Source organism: Drosophila eugracilis, unplaced genomic scaffold (assembly GCF_018153835.1).
Source record: "Drosophila eugracilis isolate 14026-0451.02 unplaced genomic scaffold, ASM1815383v1 contig_124, whole genome shotgun sequence".
In the NCBI taxonomy this organism is placed as follows: domain Eukaryota; kingdom Metazoa; phylum Arthropoda; class Insecta; order Diptera; family Drosophilidae; genus Drosophila; species Drosophila eugracilis.
In genome coordinates this window covers 1,133,429-1,153,247 of record NW_024572029.1, presented here as the reverse complement: position 1 = coordinate 1,153,247, position 19,819 = coordinate 1,133,429, and the positions used below count along the sequence as shown (strand labels likewise).

General features: G+C 42.6%; 1 protein-coding gene across 2 annotated transcripts in view; it reads right to left on the bottom strand.

Annotated features, from left to right (window-relative positions):
• The window catches only part of LOC108102991 (zwei Ig domain protein zig-8), a 158,022-nt gene that overhangs the window by 39,284 nt on the left and 98,919 nt on the right, over positions 1–19,819 (bottom strand). For both annotated transcript variants that reach the window (XM_041819047.1, XM_041819046.1), the window contains exons 4-5: positions 19,484–19,633; positions 5,202–5,371 (exon numbers count right to left, since the gene is read on the bottom strand). In XM_041819047.1, the coding sequence (XP_041674981.1) occupies positions 5,202–5,371; positions 19,484–19,532 (219 nt within the window). In that variant the 5' untranslated portion in view covers positions 19,533–19,633. The remainder of the gene's footprint in view (positions 1–5,201; positions 5,372–19,483; positions 19,634–19,819) is intronic.

The window sequence follows — 19,819 nt, the reverse complement described above, 5'->3', positions numbered from 1 at the left end:
GCGATGACAACACCAACACACACGCTTACAACTCTCTGGGAAATTCAGCTTTTTTTTCTTAGCTATAAAAATATATTTTTTGATTTTTGATTGGGGGCGGTGGCATGCTCTGACATCTGAAAGGGCGTGGCAATCGATGTTTTTTTGAAAGATAAACTCCTCCCCCCATCTCCTACCAAGGAAAACTTTCGCCACCCTAGAAAAAGTGATTTTTTAATGAGTCTCCGAGACTTTCTCCGGACTGAGTATTAAAACTAATTTGATGAATGCACTACGAATTCCCTTTTTGGCTCAAAGCGAAGGCGGGCGGGGGGTGTGGCAAGTGAAAAGTGGGGTCATTCGGTTGACATTCTTCAACTTTTTTCACTTCCACTTCTTCTTCCTTTTCCCGAAAGTTCTTCTTCATTTCTGTTACCAAACTGTTGTTGCTTTCGGTCCTGTACCGTTGAACAAGCCGACAAGCAAACAAACAGACAGCCAGTCAAAGCAGGCCAAAAGTGAGTGGGCGTGGCAGTCATACACACACACAGACACATATGGCTTAAAGAAACAACAAAAAGAAGAAGCACAATTTTTTTAAAATTTATTTCTGTGCGTGGAGAAAGGCTTTGACTTTCGCCGAAAAAAGGAGAAGAAAACTTTTTCACCGAAAAAATAGCTGTTAGCTTTTTTTTTTTAAATTCTTTCAAGAATTTCGAGGAATTTGAAAGAATTTTGAAGAATTCTTTGCAAGAAATTCAGTTAAATATTGACTTTTATGAATTTGTTTTGTTAAGACAAAAAGTTTAAGTTGGCTTAAAAGGATTTTTCTTAGCTTTTTTTCCATTTTATTTCTACTTTCTAAATTTCACCAAAAAAATCACACAAAAATATCCCTTTAAAAGGACATTTCTTGCCGTGCCTGCAGATCATTCATTTCTCTTCTTTTTTTTGGCCATGGCTGTGAAAGGGAAACGAAAACGCATCGAAATCGCAATGGCAGTGAGAGGAAAACCGGTGAAAAGCGAGAAAAAAAGGTGAAGAGAAAGGGGAAAACTGCAGGGCACAGGTGATGGACCCAGTGCGGTGTCCATTTGGAAAACAAAAGGCCAAAGATTGGATATGGCCAGCGAAAAAAAAGAGGATGCAAGGATGCCTCATGGAACAGCGGAAACGAAACGGAAAAGGACCAGGTAGAAGTTGAGCCAGAGGCAGGGGCAGAGGCAGGGGCACAGCGAAACCTCACACGCTAAATTGCATTTTCAATTGTTTTCGGGGGCAAAAGGCTCTCTGCTGCATCCACGGGGGGTGTTGGATGGATAGAGGTTGGAGGGTGAAGGTTTTGGTTACAACTGGCAGTGACAATTTACTTGTAAAATCAACCGCAACAATTTCAATTGCAGTTGCTGAGAAATGAAAGGGGGTCCGGGGTCCAGAGGTCTGACCAGCCACCGCCACCGCCACCGCCACCGCCACCGCCACCGCCACCGCCACCACCAAAACAAAAAGAAAAGGCAATTCCCCTTTTTCATACAGTGGTCCATCTCCTTTGGAGTTTCTTCTCTTTCAGCTGGCCAAGTGAGGCATAAAGAAGGTTTAATGGCGTTTATGAAAAGATAATCCATTTTAGGCTTTAAAAATTCGCCTTTTCATAGGAACTATTTGTAGTAAAGTAACTTTTGGGTTTATGTCTGTACTAATTTCCTAATTCCTAATTCCTATCAAATATTTCCCTTATAATTTCCCAAAAATCCACTTCCTTAACCAACTCATCTTAAAACTCACTCAATTTAATATTCAAGCCAAGTAGCTTTCCTTAAAACAAACAAGCTCTTAAAGCATCCTTGAAAAAACCAAACTCAAACCTAAACTAAAGACAAAATCAATATTTTTCAAAGGCTTGAGATTGAGAATGTGTTGTGGTTTCTGGCCACTGTACCAGGGAGGGATCTGGACGGACTCCTCTCTCTCTCTCTCCCTCTCAGTCATCATGGTCAGGTCACGATGTCGATGTCGATGTCGATGTCGTCGTTGTCGTTGTCGTTGTCGTTGTTCCTTCTGTGGCTGCGGTCATTGCTCAGGGCATTGACAATTCAATTGATGCAAATCGATGCGCATTCCACTCACCCATACATTTATACTACATATATATGCACACACACACAACACACACACATACAGAGACACCCTCACAATTACACACTAATGAACTACATGCAATGAGAATTTGGAGCACCCATTCATGTACCCTCCACCCTCGCCTCCCTCCTCACATCAGATTCCCACCAATCTGCAGCCATTGGCATTCTGCGGTGTCGAAGGAGCCTTGACTTGCGGTCGTCGCCTTTCAAAGACCGCAAATGACATGCTCCTTCAGTCATCACCTACCATCCCCTACCCACTACCCATTACCCACTCTACCACCCACAGCCTTTTACCCCACAAAACCAAGACATAAACCAACCCACCAACCAACTTTCCAGCCACCGCCACCCATCAAAAACCACCCGAGCAAAGTTAAGTGGAGGCTTTGTTAATAAACACTCGGCTGCCGCCAAATCGCGTTTGCTAATGAATTGCAAAGGGAAATTTTAATGTCGCCTGATTGCCCTGCCCTGCCCTGACATTCCTCTAATTCGAAATCTCTCCGGAATTGGCCTAGTTGAGATTTTTACTAAGGAAAATCACTTCAAGTTAGTGAGAAACCTATGGAAAATCTATCGAAGAAAGCTTCAGTTACAGATCATAAATAGATATATATATCCTCTAGATTCCCGACTAATAACTTAATAAATTATATTTTGAAACCAACAGCAAACTCCTCTCCCTGGCTGCATAAATAATGATCCCCCTCAAGCGGTACTTTCCCATCGGGATATGAAATTGATTTTAGCTTTGGGGGCCAAAAATGTACTCCATACTTTATGGCGCCATTTATTGTTTTGCATAAAAAGAGTCGCGATGCAAAATTGCTTAATCGCATGGAAAATTGTTGGCCATTAAGTGCGAAAGAGTGAGACAGAGACAGAGACAGAGACATGTGCAAGGACCTTCATCTCGCAGAGGTCCCCCTGGAAAATCCCTAAACTTGCGGCCATCGTATGCTTCTATAATTCATGGAACAACAACAGCAACCATCCAACAACATCTTCTGATTAATAAGGCATCCGGGAGGATGGGAGGTTGGGAGGTTGGGAGTTTGGGGGGGTAGGAGGAAAATCAACTGATATCTTGAGAATGGAGAGCAGCCTCGTAATAAATGGCAAGCTGGCTTGGGCTCTCGGTGATTAATTACACAGTATTTAGCCAGCTCATCAGCTTCGATGACCAACGCACTTGCCACTACTTAGTATATCGAAAGTAGACCATGCGGCGGCAAATGCATATATCAAGTTGGGAATTCACTATATAGTTGGGTATATATTATATGAATATTTGGGTGGAGAAAACAATAAGTCTCGCATGAAGTCTGGATTTATGCCAGTCAGGTAACAGAAATTACTTGTTGGAGTTCAATGAGCTAAGTAATTGGCTATAATGCTGGCGAGTTAATCGGCTCAGTTTATGGCTGTTTGAAGTTATGTGATTACCAAAAGAGAAATTGCAAAGTGAAGTTAACATTATTAATGAAAGTAAAGATGCCATTAAATGATAATTAATGAAGTTTAAAATAAATTGTTGAAGGCCCAACTAAACTAAAACCTTTGATTGAATTCCCAAAACTAAAGACAAAAATCTAAATTCTTGCAAAGAAAACTCAAAGGCCTTTCCTTACACTTCCTTTAATACCCTTAAACTTTTCCCTAAAACAAAACAGAGCCAGCCCAGAGAGATCTTTCTAGACTTCCTTTTCCCATATAAACTATATTAAATTTCCCTCAAAACTCCCAACTCCCACGGGTGTAATTCGATAGTTTGGTCTGATAAATAACAAACGGAATGGAGTAATTGATATCGAGCTGGCACTGTACTTAATTGGTGCTTCTTCTCCCCGAGACTTGTAATTAGCTGGACGCGCGTCCATAACCGCTGCTTGACAAACTTCCCTCTTCCAAAAATTCCCCAGGAGGACCACCTTCTCTCTCGGCCAGAGGACCCCTTTTTTGTACCCCAAAAAACAAAAAAAAAAACTATGAACGGAACTTGAGCTGCTTCAAGTCATTCATTCACTTTGTCAAACTGAAATTAAAACGGGAAGCTAGCGGCGAAAAGTTTCGCTTTTATTTTTTTTGGGCTTTTAGGCGATGCCCTGAGCAGAGGGGTTTGCGAAAAAGTGGACTCCAACTTGCAGGACTTGCAGGACTCTCTCTCTTTCTCTCGCCGCCGCCACCGCCACTCACCTAATAAGCCAGCAAAGCGTAAAAATTTGGAAAGTTTTATGGCCGCGCGACACTTGAGGAAACTTGCTAAAAGGCGTGGGGGGTGCGGTGGGTACGAGGGGGCGAGGGGGAGACCTGAGAGTGGTTGGAATTTGTGTCCGCGATTCACGTCACTCATACGCAGCGTTGTACCGACGACGACAAACTAAATTAAACTAAAACGAACTCAACTGAACCGAACACAGAAACATTCGCCTCGCCTTTTTGTTTTCCTTTTCGCTTCTCGTTGGCATTGTTTTCTGATTTCGCTAGCCGACTGGCTACTGCCAGAGTTGAAAGTTGAAAGTTTAATTTGCTAATTGTTTAACAGCTGCAACGGCAACGGCAACGGCAACGGCAACGGCAACTGCAACTGCAAATGCATTTTCCAGCTGCATTTTCATAATGAAAAGCGGGGGTAGCTTACAACTTTTCCACTGAGAATCCTACCAGCCAGCCAGCCAGCCAGCACACAACCACCAGAGGGGCCCGGCTAAAATCCAAACCAAAAACGACAGGCGACAGCTGCCTTTAGCCACGCCTTCTTAAAATAAGAGGAGGCAGCTGAAGGCGGATGCAGGCGTGGCATGTTGCAGCTGCAACTGCCACTACAACAGCAGCAGCAGCAGGAGCAGGAGCAGCAGCACTCGCCGCCCTGTCAAGCGTAACGCCTTTTGACAAGTTTTGGCCCTACGAAACTTTTACTTTTTTCCGCCCTCCCCTTTTTTCCCCCCTCCCCCATCTTATTCTCATTTTCCTTTTTTGGTCAAGTACTTTAAAATTATTATGCACAGCTTCCACTTGCTGCATCCTGCCACCGCCCAGCCCACTGCCTGATCAACATCCATTTTAGTGCGTACTCACCGTGCGATTGCCCAAATTCTTGACGCGGCAGGTCAGCTTCACCGTCTTGCCAACGAGTCCCGTTATATTCGTTCCGATGGTTGTGTCGAAGGTCGGTCCACCAGTTCCTGGCGTCGGCAAATCCTGCAGGAAGTCTGTGAAGAAGCGCTTCGAGGCGCCGTTCGTGTAGCCTGCAATTATGAGCCAAGAAAAACAACAGTTAGTTGGGGGCTTAAAGAGTATGAAAACTTAAAAGGGGGTTAAAAGGGAGAAAGAAAGCTAAGAAGCAGAGCCCTAGCACTGAGGGTGAGAATTTACGAGGAATTTCCAACTATAAATTTAATTTTCACTCTCGAATCAAAGTTCTTGATTAAGTTCATTAGGCAAATATTCTCATTTCTTTAGTCGTCGTTAACTTATTAACATTTTGCTTTTAAATCATTAAATATTATAAAAATCTTCATCCAATTCATCTTTCTGAAAGATCCCAAAACTCATTTCTCGACTGACTGGCTCTGCTCTGCTGCCATTAACACTAAACCAGGCTTTTATTTTCTCGTCTAACATAATAATAGTAATAACGACCTGCTGGCGGAGGACATGACAGTCGTGACAGGCTTATGTCCAAAATTACGAAGAGCCCTTATTTTCTACACTCTACCCCCTTTTCTCCTACCCCATTCCTGCCCACCTGACCCCTTCTTCGAATGACTCGAAATGACAGCTGGGCGTGACCATAGAATGGGCGGCAAATGGCTTTGTTATCGGATTTTATACCTTTTCATAGGTTTTTCTCTAGTTTTTCCCCTGAAAATGCTGCCGTGTCTCAAGTAATAATTTTAAAATTAGTACAATCGAGGCCCCCGCCCCGGGCCAAAACCCCCCTTTGGGCCCTCTAAACCTGCTGCTGCTGTACTTCGACTCCGAAAAAAAACAAAAGCAGCTCCTGGGGGCAAGCATTGAAAAATGCACTTAACAAGTGTTGTAAGTGCCCCACATATCAGTGTGTTTGTGAGTGTATAGGTGGGTGGGTATATATATACGAGTGCTTGTGGGAGGGGGTGGGGGGGAGGAGTGTGTAATGCCTAGCCAGGGCCATTTGTTGACAGCGTCATGTGGCGTTAATTGCCACTTTACAACGAGTGGCAATTTGGAGCCGATCGAAAGCCGGCTCCGGCTACGGCTCTCCATTCTACACACTCCCACCAACTTCCACACACACACAGCATACAGCACCAATACCAACACATACATATGCATATGTATATGTATTAAATACAAAAGGAGAAAAAAAAGGAAAACATTTATGGACACGCTGAAAAAGCTATCACTTCCTCCTCCTCAATGCCATATCCATTTCTCAAAAAAACACTTTTCACATTTTTTTTTTAGATTTAAAAAATTCTATAAATTATTGTTAAACATTTTTTTAGTTTGTTTAATCTTTGGGCTTGGCAAAGTAAAAACGATTTATGGCAATAAATTATAATTAATATGAAAAAAAGAGAAAGATTTATTAACGGTTTTAATGTTAAAAACGAGCAAAGGTTTTAACCTGCTTAAAATTTAAACATTTTTTAGCTTAGAGATGCCTAATCATTAAGTTTTTAAATTAATTAATTAATTAATAAAAAATAAAAAAATATTTGCATAACATTTGTTGGCCAATTTGTAGTAATTTTTGCTCTTAAAAAATTCAAATAAAATCTTAAAATCAAACTCAAAGCAAATTTCACCTCCAAATCATTGATTTTCCCTTTAAAATAAACCCACAAACCCACCCCTTATTTCTCTCCGTGCAGCTTTCCTCCACAACTACATTTACAAGCTGGCTCCACAGCTGTTGCTCTTCCTACTCCTCCCCACTCCTCTCTTTCAGGAATTTTCCCGCAGCTTTTCCCTTCAAGGGAAGTGCAACAAAGAAAGGAAGAAATACAAAAAAAAAAAAACCCAGAAAAACGAGGAAAAGCAAACAACAGCGAAAGGCGAAAATTACTTAATGAAAATGGCTCCGAAAGGCAATTAATTAAATGATAAACGCCCATATTATATGGCCAGGAGGAGCTTGCTTGTTTGTTGTTCTGTAAGCAGTTTATGTAACATGCTGTACCTCCCTTCCTCCCTCCGCACCGCTTTCCTTCCTTGGCCACGAATATTCTTCTCTTGGCAATGGAAAATGGTTGGGTGGTGGTACTTGATTGGGGGGATCGCTGCTGCTGGGAACACACTGGTGTCTCCGATAACTGCCCCGAAGTAGCAAATTGAGGCCCATGAGGCGCACGGCACGGACCAGAGAGTGCCTTTGGCCAGGCCAGATAAGTTTCACAGTTTTCACGAAGAAGGAAAGAAGGCGAAGGAGGACGGGGACATACTTTCCCATGAACAAATATACAGTGGGGCGGGCGAGCAGCAAGCGTACCTCCTCTCCTCTTTCCCAAATGCCACTTGCAATGTGCTGCCACCAGCCAGCAGACAGAAATCAGCAAACCTGAAACCTGAAACCTGAAACCAGACACCTGCAACCAGCAATGTGCAATGTGCAGCCTGCAACTTGCAACAGACATGACTGTGCGCACTACCTGTCAGCAGATTAGCTTGACTCGAGGCATGCATTTCACCCTCACAAGGCGAAAGAAGAAAAGGGTGAAATGGCAATGCGCGTTCACAAATAAAGAAATTTCAAAGGACAAGAAGGCAGACGGAAAAGTCGGTTTGCTTTTTTGGATGACTAAATAGCAGGGAAAAATCGAAAAACCGATGGGCGAAACCCTCTTTAAATTTCTTGAAAATTTGTGTAATATTTCAGCCGTAACTTAAACAAATTTATGCTCGTGAAATTATGCAAACTAGACAGGCGAAAATATTTACAATGACAGTTTAATTAACATTATCGAAGATTTTTTATCGCTTTTTTTTGCTGTCAACAAAATTGTTATAAAGAAAAAAAAATACTTTAATGATAACAATTTGTAAAGCAATTTAAATATATTTAATATTTCAATGTGTTTTATCTGTAATTTGTTTTTAAAATTATAATTAAATGCTTATTTGAGCTTCTAATTAAAGACTCGATAGTGTGAACCCAGGACTAGGAGGCTAATCATGGCTTTTCTCGTTGGCTTTCTTTGATTTCTTTCAAAAACTTAAACTAAAAACCAAAACTAAAACAAACATTCCCACATTTTAATCTAAGAATCAAATTGAAAACTAAAAATCCAAAAAATAAGCAACAAGGAAACACCAGGAAAACGACAACGGAAACGGAAACGAAACGTAACGAAGGGCAGGGAAGTGTGGCTGGGCAAAATGGCTGGCTGGCTGGCTGGCTGGCTGGCTGGCGGCGACATTTGCTAAGTGTTAAGTGCCATTTTTGGCATCCCCGATCTCTGGGACACTTTTCTCTATTTGGTAGGCAAGGTAGGTACGAGATACGAGAGAGAACAAGCGCTTTTGCGCGACGATTACACCGACGATTATGCTGATGAGCATGAGGGGGTGGTTATGGGTGTTTCTGGTAGATGGGTGGTTGTGTAGGGAGAACCTAACCTGGCCTCCTCAAGGCCTTTGGTGGCTGCAAGCCAATTAAAGGCGAACCCTCAGTCTGTCGTCCTTTGGGGTGACACACCACCCCCCTCCCCCCCTTCCTTTCACCATCCTACTCATTCTCCTACTACCTCTGATCCTGGGCTGCCCTTGGTTGTCGTCAGCTGATTTATGGCCGCCATTCACATGCACGTACAGTCACACTTACACCACTCGCAGCACCCTTCTTGGCCTACTCGCGCCCTCAAACAACACAGATAAGCCAACACCACCAGTGATAAGAAGGACTTCCTGGTACCCTTTAAAATGTCTATAAATTCGTTTTCCTTAAGAATTTGTTCTTTAACTACCTTTAAGGGTGATTAGTTTTCATCCTAAAGATGATTTTTTAAATTCAAAATGTACCCATTACTACTCCATCTTTCCTTATCCTATAACTCACTTCCTCTTCTTTAGAGGGTATCTTCAAGTGCCTAACCATTCCTCCCCCCTGACACATCTAGTTTATATTATTTGGCACAGGCTCAGCTTACTTAGGTAAAATGTTAAGAGGGCCCTGGCCCATTCCTTCCTGCCTCCCTGCCTGCCTGGCCGGCTTCACATGACACGTCCTCGTTTTGGGTTTTTACAACTTTGCCAGAAAGAATTATGTTATGCAAACACAAACACTTGCACACACACACACACTCATGCCCCACTCCCCCTGTCCACCACCTCTCCTCCTCCTCCCTTCCTTATCCTGACTGCTGTTATTTGTTCAGCGTTTTATGCACTCGCTGCGGCGCCTCAAACTCTCGCCTATCGCCGCCACCAGCGCCGGCCGTGTCATCCTCCTCCGCCTCTGCGTAATTGAAGTTCATAATTTTTTTATTAAACACACAAGGAGGAGGAGCACGGGCGGCGCCTTCAGCAATCACATGTCCTTTGTCCTTTGTCTTTTTGCATTTTTATGGCCATTTTCTTCTTCTTTTTTTTCAACACACATGAACTCTCCACCCCTCCCTCCACCTCTTCACGTGCCTTTGTGCCCATTCCAATATCCTGGAATCCAACGACTTGTCCCGCTGTGCGTGATAATGTTTTGAGCATGCCATTCAGGGAGCCGAGCAGCCAAGGCATCGTTAAGTTGTCAATTGCCAGGATAACAAAAGTGATGGCATGACAGGGGGAGGGAAGGGGAGGTGCGCTGCTGGGTGATGCTGCTCCTTCCCTTCTTACTGCCTGGCCCTCCGCTGACATTCGAGCAACTTGATTAAAGACGCCGCCTTTGATAGGCCTTTCTAACATTTTATGAGAGGCCCTTTTTTTTGGGCAAGCAAATTAAAAACGAATTTTAAAACCCCCTAAAAATATAAAAAATATAGAAAAACCTCGCAAAACCTCCCTTCCAGTTTCCATAATTTTAATGGAAAATCAAAATAAATTCCATTTAAAAATCTTAAAAGCAAAAAATTTAAAATTTAAATTTAAAAAACTTTACAACAGCTTACTAGCAAAATCCATTATAAAAACTATTTAAACTCGTCAGAAAAACAGCCCCCTGAACTTAAGCCTTAAAAAATCGCAAATTGCATTCCCAAAAAAGCAGAGATCAGCACTTATTTCGGACGTCAAACTTTTTGGCCCAAATAATAATCAACAAAAATTTATATTTTCCTGTTTGGCCTCCTTAAAAAAATCCCATTTCCCATTTCGCATTTCCCATTTGCATATGGAAAAACAAAGAGGAAATGGTCTCCCAACTCGACGATTACTTATAGTACCTATATCAGATTTATATATCAAATTAATAAAAGTAATTTCTTTATTTGCATTCGCGCTGCTGCTGGGCGCGTTAAAAGAAAAGCCTTGTGGAAAAACCAATGGCGAGAATTCTATAAATGGTATAATAAATTTTTGGAATTTTTTAGCTTGGCCGCGGGGCGAGGCTCATAAAAATGTTCGATTGAAGCATCAACTATGGCCTTAATGCCGCCCAACAAACACACAAACACACACACACATTGTTGGCCCTCAATCGATTGTCTGTCTCGCTCCAACTGTTTCTATCTCCCTCTCAACTCTCAACCCTTTGGGCCTCAATTCTAGGCCGATTGCATATGCATATACACCACCTTTGCTGATTCTTTTTTCTCCTTTTTTCTTGCCAAGCTCAATTTAACGGGCATTTTTATGTTACCGCCGCGCGATTTGAGCACTTTTGAACCCTCCGCCCCTGCACCCCCCCCTCTGCTTCCCTACCCTCCCCTTAACTTGTTTTTTCCTCATACAATTTTATTTTTCCTCTTACCTGTTGCTCGGCCTTTTGCCCAAACAACCTGAAAAACTGGGGCATGCCCGGGCCTCTGCCACCCCCTCTCCAAAAAAGAGTACCGAAAAAGGCTGGCTCTGTGGTCCAGTGAACGCGCGTCGAGTTTTGCCGGCTTGGCCATTGCTTTTAACATTTATCATACGCAGTGTGGGCCGGGCTAAGTGTGCACTTAAGCGCTGCTTCTCTCTGTCAGTGTGTGTATGTGTGAGTGTGTGACTATGTGAGTGTGTGAGGGCGTTGCGAATCATGAGGTTTCATGTGGCATGCCAATTTTATGGTTTTTAAAGCAAATAAAATAATTTATTAACATACACAGAGGGCGGGAGGTGGTACGTGCGGCAGCACCGTTCATTGGGATTATCACAGAATCGTTGGAGTTGCGAAAATTGTCCACGAAAAGTCAGCGGCTAAGCTAAGTCAATGACAACGCATCAAATGCAGTGCTCTCGTTCGTGACTGTGGCAACCCTGGCGGGCATTTTCGGCCACTTTTTCGGAATGGTAGTGGATGGGGTTGGGTGGTTGGTTGGGTGTTTGGTATTTCTTTTCCCCATATGTGTGTGTGTGTCGTCGCAACTGCCAAAAACTGTGACTGCCAACAACACCACCACCATGGGGAGGGGGACACTTTAATTGAGTTGGCAACGAGAAACGCAAGCGATTGCTAGCCAAGAAAAAAGGAAAACTAACACTAGACCCCCCTCTACTGAGAAGCAAACAAACAAAGGCAGCGTGTGGAAGGAAAGTTGGGGAAAAGTCGAAGAGTGAGAGCGAGGAAGAAAAGCACTCGAAGCGGGCGCAATCATTCCGTCATGCGTCATAAGTCCCGTCGCCCTGTGCGCCAAGAAGTATGCAAATAAAATTGTCAACGGGGCTAAGCATCTGCCTGTGGCTTCTCCTCTTCCTCGGCTTCCTCTTCCTGGCGGAGGTTCTTCCCCGCCTCCTTTTCCTTCCCCTCCTCCTACTCCCAATACCCCTTTCTACATCTTCTTCTTTTTCTTCTTTTCCTTATCGCTGGCAGAAACCCTTGACGTTTATGTCGCGCCGCTTTAAATGTCTGCCCATCGAGATAGATCCGCGGCTTTTCCCGCCGCTCTCTTTCATCTTTGGGATATGAGCTGCCAGCCAAGTCAGCCATCCAGCCAGCCAGCATCTTTCTCATGTCATTTTCAAGAAAATATTTTTCCAATCGAGATATTACTCCGCGGGAAATCGATGGATAAAAAAAAAAATATTTTGCAAAGAAAAATTTAGCTAAAAATTTCAAACTTTGGGAACATTTTCCTTAGCTAAGAAAATTCTTTTATAATCTTGTACTTAATTCCCATTCTGAATCTAAAGTTTACTTTAATTTCTTTTCAACTTTCCTCTTAATTTGCCTCCCCATTTCTCTCAGTGCCAACCGTAGCAGAAGTCACATGAGTCAAGGCCTCGTCACACCGAATGGGAAATGGAAAATGGCAAAAGGAGCAGCAGGAGCAGTTGCCAAAGGACTCAAGGAGTTGGGTGGGTGGGTGGTGGTGGGGCAGCAACAGCAGCTGATAGGCATTTATGTAAAAGTTAATCGCATGATACCCTGAGATAAAATGCACAAAAACGAGCGCCCAAAGTGCCACGCGACGAGATGACTAGATGACTAATATCTACAGATATATCCAAGGGAAAATGTGACTGCGAAAAACTTTTTAATGCTGAGCTTTAGCTTTGCTCTTTATATGCCAACAGAAGGCGGCGGTAGGCGTGGCCATGGCACCAAAGATTACCATTCAAATCGAAGAGGAAGCAGCCGCTTTGGTTTGCCAATTGAAAGTTTTTCTTTTGATTGAAATAGTTTCAGGGCGACAAAAAAAAGAAAAGAAAAGAAAAGAAAAGAGAAGGAAAATTGCACAGAATCAGAGATTTGGGGGGAAATCAAAGGCCAAAGGCCAAAGGTGCTCGTCATAGGTTGACCAATTTAATGCCTGAAAGAACACACAAAAGAGCGCCCACTTAGGGACTTAATTTAATTATCTAAAATCTCCCTTTGTTATAATTAACAAGGTAATTAGGTTTTTGGAATGAAAAATCATTGTCTGAAAAATCTTAAAATGTTTTTTTTACTTTTTTAGTTTTCTTTTGACAAGTTTTCCCCTAACAAACCGCTTTTTTTCTTTTATTAACATTCAGATTTACTAATTCTAAAAATCTGCCATTATCCTTTGGAAAATTTCAAGAAAAATTCCACGAAAAAGTCTCAGAAAAGCGCAAACTGATACCCCCATTTAATATAATATTGGCCAGCCAGTCTAGCATGCTATTGGGTAGCTCATTTTAGGGTTTCTTATGCAAATTTTAAGCTTTTCCTATATGAAAAGCTATAACCCCCCTTTCCACCTCACACTCTCTCACACACGCAGCAAAACACCTAAAGGATCAAATCCATACTGCTGGCGGGCAATTTGCTGACCCTCTGACTCCCCCCTCCCCCCTTCTGCATAGATTTTCAATTTTTGCCCGGCATTTCCGCTTCTGCAGTTGCCCTCCATCCAGCCTGCTTGGCTTCTTTTTTGCCTTCTTATAATTCACTAACTTGGCAATTTTCTTCAGCCTGGAAAAACCACCCCACACGATTCGCAGTCAAGTCCAGTCCATAATGCTTTTTCGGTTGGTCAGAAATTGAACTCATTTGCATATAAGCGTGTAATATATTGTTGACCCGGGCTGAGAGGCTGTCGCCTAATGGCCCTGCCAGCCCATCAACCCATGACATTTATCAAAAAAAAAAAAGGAAAAAAAAATGGAAAATGTTAGGGAAAAGTGGCTGGCTGGCTGGCTGACTAGCGGAGCGTACAAGAAAACTAGCCAAAAGCGTTGGCGATTCGCATTTTGGCGAAAAGCGAGTGAAAATGCCACCCATCTGTAGACTCCCTCCCTCAAAAACCTTTCAATGGGTTCTTCCTTTCACCCCCTATATCATCTACCACCCCCCTGCAATGTTCAACTGCCATTTGAATGTCAAATGAGTTTTGTGCCAAGTTCAGCAATTTTACATTTTCAATTGGCTCCTTTTCATAATTTCCGGTTTTATTTTTTTTCCTCTTTCCTCTTACACTTTTTTTTTCCTTTTTTGACATAACAAAAAAATATTACCAAAAATTGGCCATCAATGGGAAAAGCCAAGTTACGTGGCGAACGAACATCAAATGGACTTTTGAACTTTTAATATTGTAAAATTATGAGTCAGAAATGTGGGCTTAGTTTTTGGTCATAAATGAAAACTTTTCAAGAGATTTTATTAATAATTTTTATGATAAAAAAAAGGGCGTGTAGTATTTATTTTAAAAGGTTTTATCCTTTATATTAACTCATTTTATTTTTATATCAAAAATCTTGATTAAAAGTTCAGTAAAATGTAAAAATATCCCTACAATTATTAACTTTTTTCTACAATTTTCCTCTTGCCACAACATTACCTCTGGTAAATGTGAAAATTATCAAAAAAAAATCAAAACATTTTCTTCTAAAAAACAGGCAGTTTTCATGATTCCTTCATTTATATTTTTCAAATACCAAGACAGACATTCCATTTCCATATTTTTATTTTTCCTTTTAAACCCACTTCAGGGTTTGTCTGCCCTTTCTTTCATTTTCGCCCAACGCATAACTCACATTTTCCATGACTTTTGCCGACAGAAACAAACGATTCTTTGACTTGTTTTCAATGTTTCCTTTTTTTCAAAAGTCACAGCAGTAGCAGCCCTGGAATGATATATGGCAGCAGCAATATCGCTTGCAACACAACAAACAACAACAACAACCACATATAATTGCAACAGGGAAAAAGTAGAAAGAGCAACATCAGCAGAAACTCTAGATATTAGAGAAGTGGCCAGTAAAAGTATGCGAAACAACGGCAACGACGAGGAGCAGTAAACAACGACCGCCAGCAACATCGAAAACAGTTGCAACTTCAACTCTAGCAACAGCAGCAGCTGCAGCAACAACAACAACAACAACCACATCTTTGTGGCAAATGAGTCACCACTTGTGCTGCTGCTGTCCAGTTTATGGCCAGGCGCCTCCTCGAGGACATTCTGTCACAAGCAGAAGCCTCTCCTGGTGATCCCTTTTTTGGGAAAGGCCACGCCCACAACGCATGCGCAACAAGCTAATCATGACGCCGTTTTTCACGACACACACACAGACACCCATCGGATGCAGGCCGGCCAGTAACCTCCAGGATTCACGCTTCCTGATTCTCGATACTGGGAATCCCCTTGCCACCAACGCGTTGCGCCTGCCTGATTTTCAATTTCAATTTGGACGATAAATGGGCACGGCTGGCTGGCAGAGTCCTCCCATTCCACTGCTCCCTACTAGAACCCCACCCCCTCTACGCCCACCCTAGCTGGACGAAAAACCCTATCCCCCAGCTCGTTTATCATGGACGCATATTGCTGACCGCAGCATGCAGCTAAATTTATGCTTAGACTGCCCACCCGCTGTCCACCCACACTTGCATCGCCCATCGCCCACTCATGTAATACCCCCTCTCCCCTCCCTACCCCCTACCCACTACCTCTGGCAACTGCCAACCACCCAGCCATTCATCCACCGATACCCTTCGCTGTGTTAAAATTTGATTTCTTTCTGGTGGAATTTTGATATCTGGGAGAGATGATGGACTGGAAGAATGTTAAGGTATTCCCATTAACTAATCTATAGAAAAGTTAATTTAAAAAGATTTTCCTTTAGTTTTCCAAGAAGAAACTGCAACTGTAATCTACGAAAAAAATACCCCAAAATAAGCTTTGAAATCAAATTCACTGCCACCGCAAATGCCACTTTTCTCAAGCTCTCGAAAATGTATCTCAAGTTCCTTCCTTTGTATCTGATGGTTGCAAAAATTTAATGCCCAATGTCCTTCTGGCAGATACTTCGTCTCCTTCGGATACTTTAGGGTATTACAGCTTCTTTATGGCCAACTTGGCATTCCTCTCTCCCGCTCTTTTCCAAATTCTTTCACATTTTTTTTTTAAGTTTCTTGTCCCAACGACCGACCCTTCGTCCCGCCTAGCATGTCATGTCAGCGTTGTCATTGTTGTCAGTGTCATCACAGCAGCAGCTGAAGCTCTGGTTGAAGCAACACCCTCCTCTGCAGGACCTCCTCCTCTCATCCTGATCCTGCTCCTGCTGTTCCTCCTCCTCCCCTTGGCGGTGGTGGCTTTGCGGTCGCCGTTTGCCATTCGCTATTCGGCCATCGTCGTCGTCATCGTCGTTCTGCTTGTCATTAGACTTATGTCATTGTTCAGCCAAGTGCGCCGGCGACGACGACGACGACAGCAGCAGCAGCAACAGCAGCTATGTTGCTGCAACTGTATTGTCCTGTATTTACTACAATAACACATGAAAAAAAAACTGCCTAGGCATCCTTAAAAATTCTTTTAAAACCCAAAACATGGCCAAAAAACTTTGATAAATACTTCATAGATGATTTCACTTTTGCGATTTAACTTGGAATACTTCTTTTAAGGTAAAACTATCTTCTAAAGCTAGTAAGCTTCTCTATATTTTCATCAACTTTCCTAAGGTTTTTCAAATTTCTAAAACATTTCTAATCATAATTTATCTCAAATTATCAAAAACTATCTAGATTAAGTAAATCTATCTAAAAGTTCAAAAAACATAACAAAAATGAATAACCAATCAACCTGAAAAATCCCAAATAATTTCCTCGAGTGCACCTCTAGCCTGCCCTGCAACATATGCAGCTGTTCCACGCCCACTACTGCCTTGCACACAGGGGCAATGGGCGATTGGGCGGGGTTGGGCGGTTGGGCGTATGGCAATGGATGTGTGTATGTGTCGCTTTGCGTTCGCATTTTACGTGCGCGCATCTAAACTGACATTCCAATTATTCTTATCGCATCAGAGAGGAACATGGCCCACGACGAAACCCTCCTGGCCAGGCATCTAACCCAGAACTGAGAACTGAGAACTGAGGAGACCCCAGAAACCCTTCAAATCCTCACCCCCTACCAAAAGCCCCGTTATAAATGGCCCAGCGTCTTTCAGTCAGTTCCAGTAACTCAGTCAGTCATTCGGTGAGTCAGTAAGTCATTCATTCATTCATTCATTCAGTCAGTCAGTCATTCATTCAGTCATTCATTCAAGTCGTAGAAGTCAACCATTTCTCGTGGAGTTCATTTCGCGGCATTTTGATGGCATTTTTCATATTTTTCCCCCTCCTCCCCCCTGTATAATGGCCACCCCGCTCTGGAAACTATTTAACTTGCGGTTGTGCTTGTTGGCCAGTGTGGTGAGTTGAGATTGTAATGCTGATAGGGTTGTGGTGGAGATGGGAGATGGGAGGTGGGAGGTGGGAGGTGGCTTTGCCCTGATTTATGTCACTCGAGTCGAGACGAGTCTCTTCCAGATTCCGAAAAGGGTTATGATGAGCAGCGGCCTAGTTGGTCGAGGAGGGGAAAGGGGAAAGATATTCGGACTTCTTCTTATAGCTCTTGAAAAGACGTTACTCACGACTCTGGCTATTTGTGAGGAATCTAAGTTGAAAGCTATTTTGTTAAGGCTTAAAACTGCATTAGGGCCATCACTAGGTTTGGGGGTAGAAGGGGATATGTCATGTCAGTTTGAGAAAGGTTAGAAAGGTAGAAAGAGTACCTTAGACTGGAGGTAGTTAGTATACTAACTTCTAGATGCAACTCCCTTAATATTTCTTTTTCAAAACAATGACTGAAAATCAAAACAAGCATTCACAGTGACTAGAATTTACTCCACCAACAAAAGTTCCCTAAAGAAAAGCCCATAAAAAACCAAGAAAATACTCATAAAACCCAACTTCAAGTGGGTCAAATTCCAGCCTGAACTCTCTTCATTATTATTTCATTAAGCCATAAACTGATGACCCCATCAACCTGTTGCATAATATCAACTAATAATTATCAAATACACGCAACATTCTTTCATCGCAGCCATCATCGGGGTCAGAGCACCAGCTGCCAGCTGCCAGCCAAGCGATGACCCATTTAATCGTTAGCCATGGGAGGGTGGTAGACCCCCATCCCTCGCCCAACTTTAATTGCTATTCAATTTAGTAGAGGCATGCAACCTGGAGAGCCGACTCCAGTCGAGTCGAGTCAAATCAATTGCATTAGGCAAAAGTTTGTCAATAAAATTATTGATTACTTTCCATTTAGCGCTTGTCATTAGGCAGCCTGTCCTTTGATCTTTTCCAGGAGGGGGAAAAGGAAAGACTAGATTGGGACTAGGGGGTGAGCAGGGTGAAAGCCAAGCCAAACACGAAAGGAACAAAGGCACGAACTTCTGGAGAAGTAAACCAAACCCACGGCTGGCTAAGCTCTCAGCTTTAATCAGACCAATCCTTGGGTTGACATTTTATTGATTGCCATCCGTCGTCGTTGGTTGGAACATTAATTTCCCCAAAAAAAGAAGAGGAGAAGGTGACATCTAGAAAGGCTAGCTTTTTGGTGGTTTAAAACAAAGTAAAAAATATAAACTAAAATAATTGATTTGTTTTAAGGCATCAAATGAGGTTCCCCATCACTCTCATTTGGCTGCACAAAACTCATTTAGTTTGTGTTTACCAAGGAGGAAGGATAACTCTGCCTGGCTCGCTGCACTCTCAATTGATTCATATCTATATCTTTATCTATATCTTTATCTTTATCTATATCTACTTTATCTACCTCTTGGATACTTCTCTTCCCATTGCAATCGAACTACTCATATTTTAACGAGCATTGTGTTTTGCTCGCTTCTCCTGGATACACCTGACAGTCGTCCTGGATCCTCTCCTCTCCCATCTCCCATCCTGCAACACCAAAGTCATCCCATCCACCCTCTAAGCTCAATGCTTTTCTGCTCAATTTGCAATTTGCAATGCCCTGAAATGCTGCCCCTTATTTCGTTTTTTATTTCCATTTCCCTTTCCCTGTTTTCCCACATCCAATATTCTATAACCTCCTGCCACGCCCACAATAATCAAAGCACGCTTACGGCTTGTTATTTTAAATTTGAGTTTATAAAATAGATGGCAGAGTTGATGATTTAAAACAATTTCAGGACGGGATGCTGTCCCAGCTGCTCCTCCTCCTCCTCCTCCTCTTCCTCCTGCTGCTGCTGCTGATGAAGCTGCTGCAGTCGTCGCGGATGCCCGAGCCAAACGAAATTGTTTTTACGTGCCGCGCATGCAAAAGAGGTTACAACCCCCCCACCCACTCCCTACCTCTGATTCAGTGGGCGTTCGTGGAAAGAAGAAGATGCAGAAGAGGAGACGTATACCTTCTGCCTGGCTGCGACTCAAAAACGCGATCCTAAAAATCATTTCCCCCTTGAGAACTAATGTCCCTTTTAGAGGGAAATTTCTTAGAAATTCTCTGAACGCCTTGCCCAAGAGCCGCCTTTGCGCCCTGAACATAGTTTAAACTCACCTGCCAGCAGACACATCATGCCCAGTAAGATTAGGCAATGTGTCGACATCTTGGTTTCGGTCACCAAATTTCAAGATATTTTCAGATCCTCAGCACTCTGCACGGCGGCCAAAGTTGGTGTTGTCAGGAACTTGAATTAAATTGCGATGGCTGGAAAGGGAAAAGGAGAACATTAGTTAGTTTAAGTTTAATAATGAAAATGTTAGCTAAAGTTAATAAAAGTTACTTAAAGAAAGCTCTTTTTTTTTGTTCAAATAATATTGACATTTTTTGAAGAAATTTCCCTCCGAGCAGAAACTTCTTCTTAAACTTAATCTTAGACATTAAAATGAACAT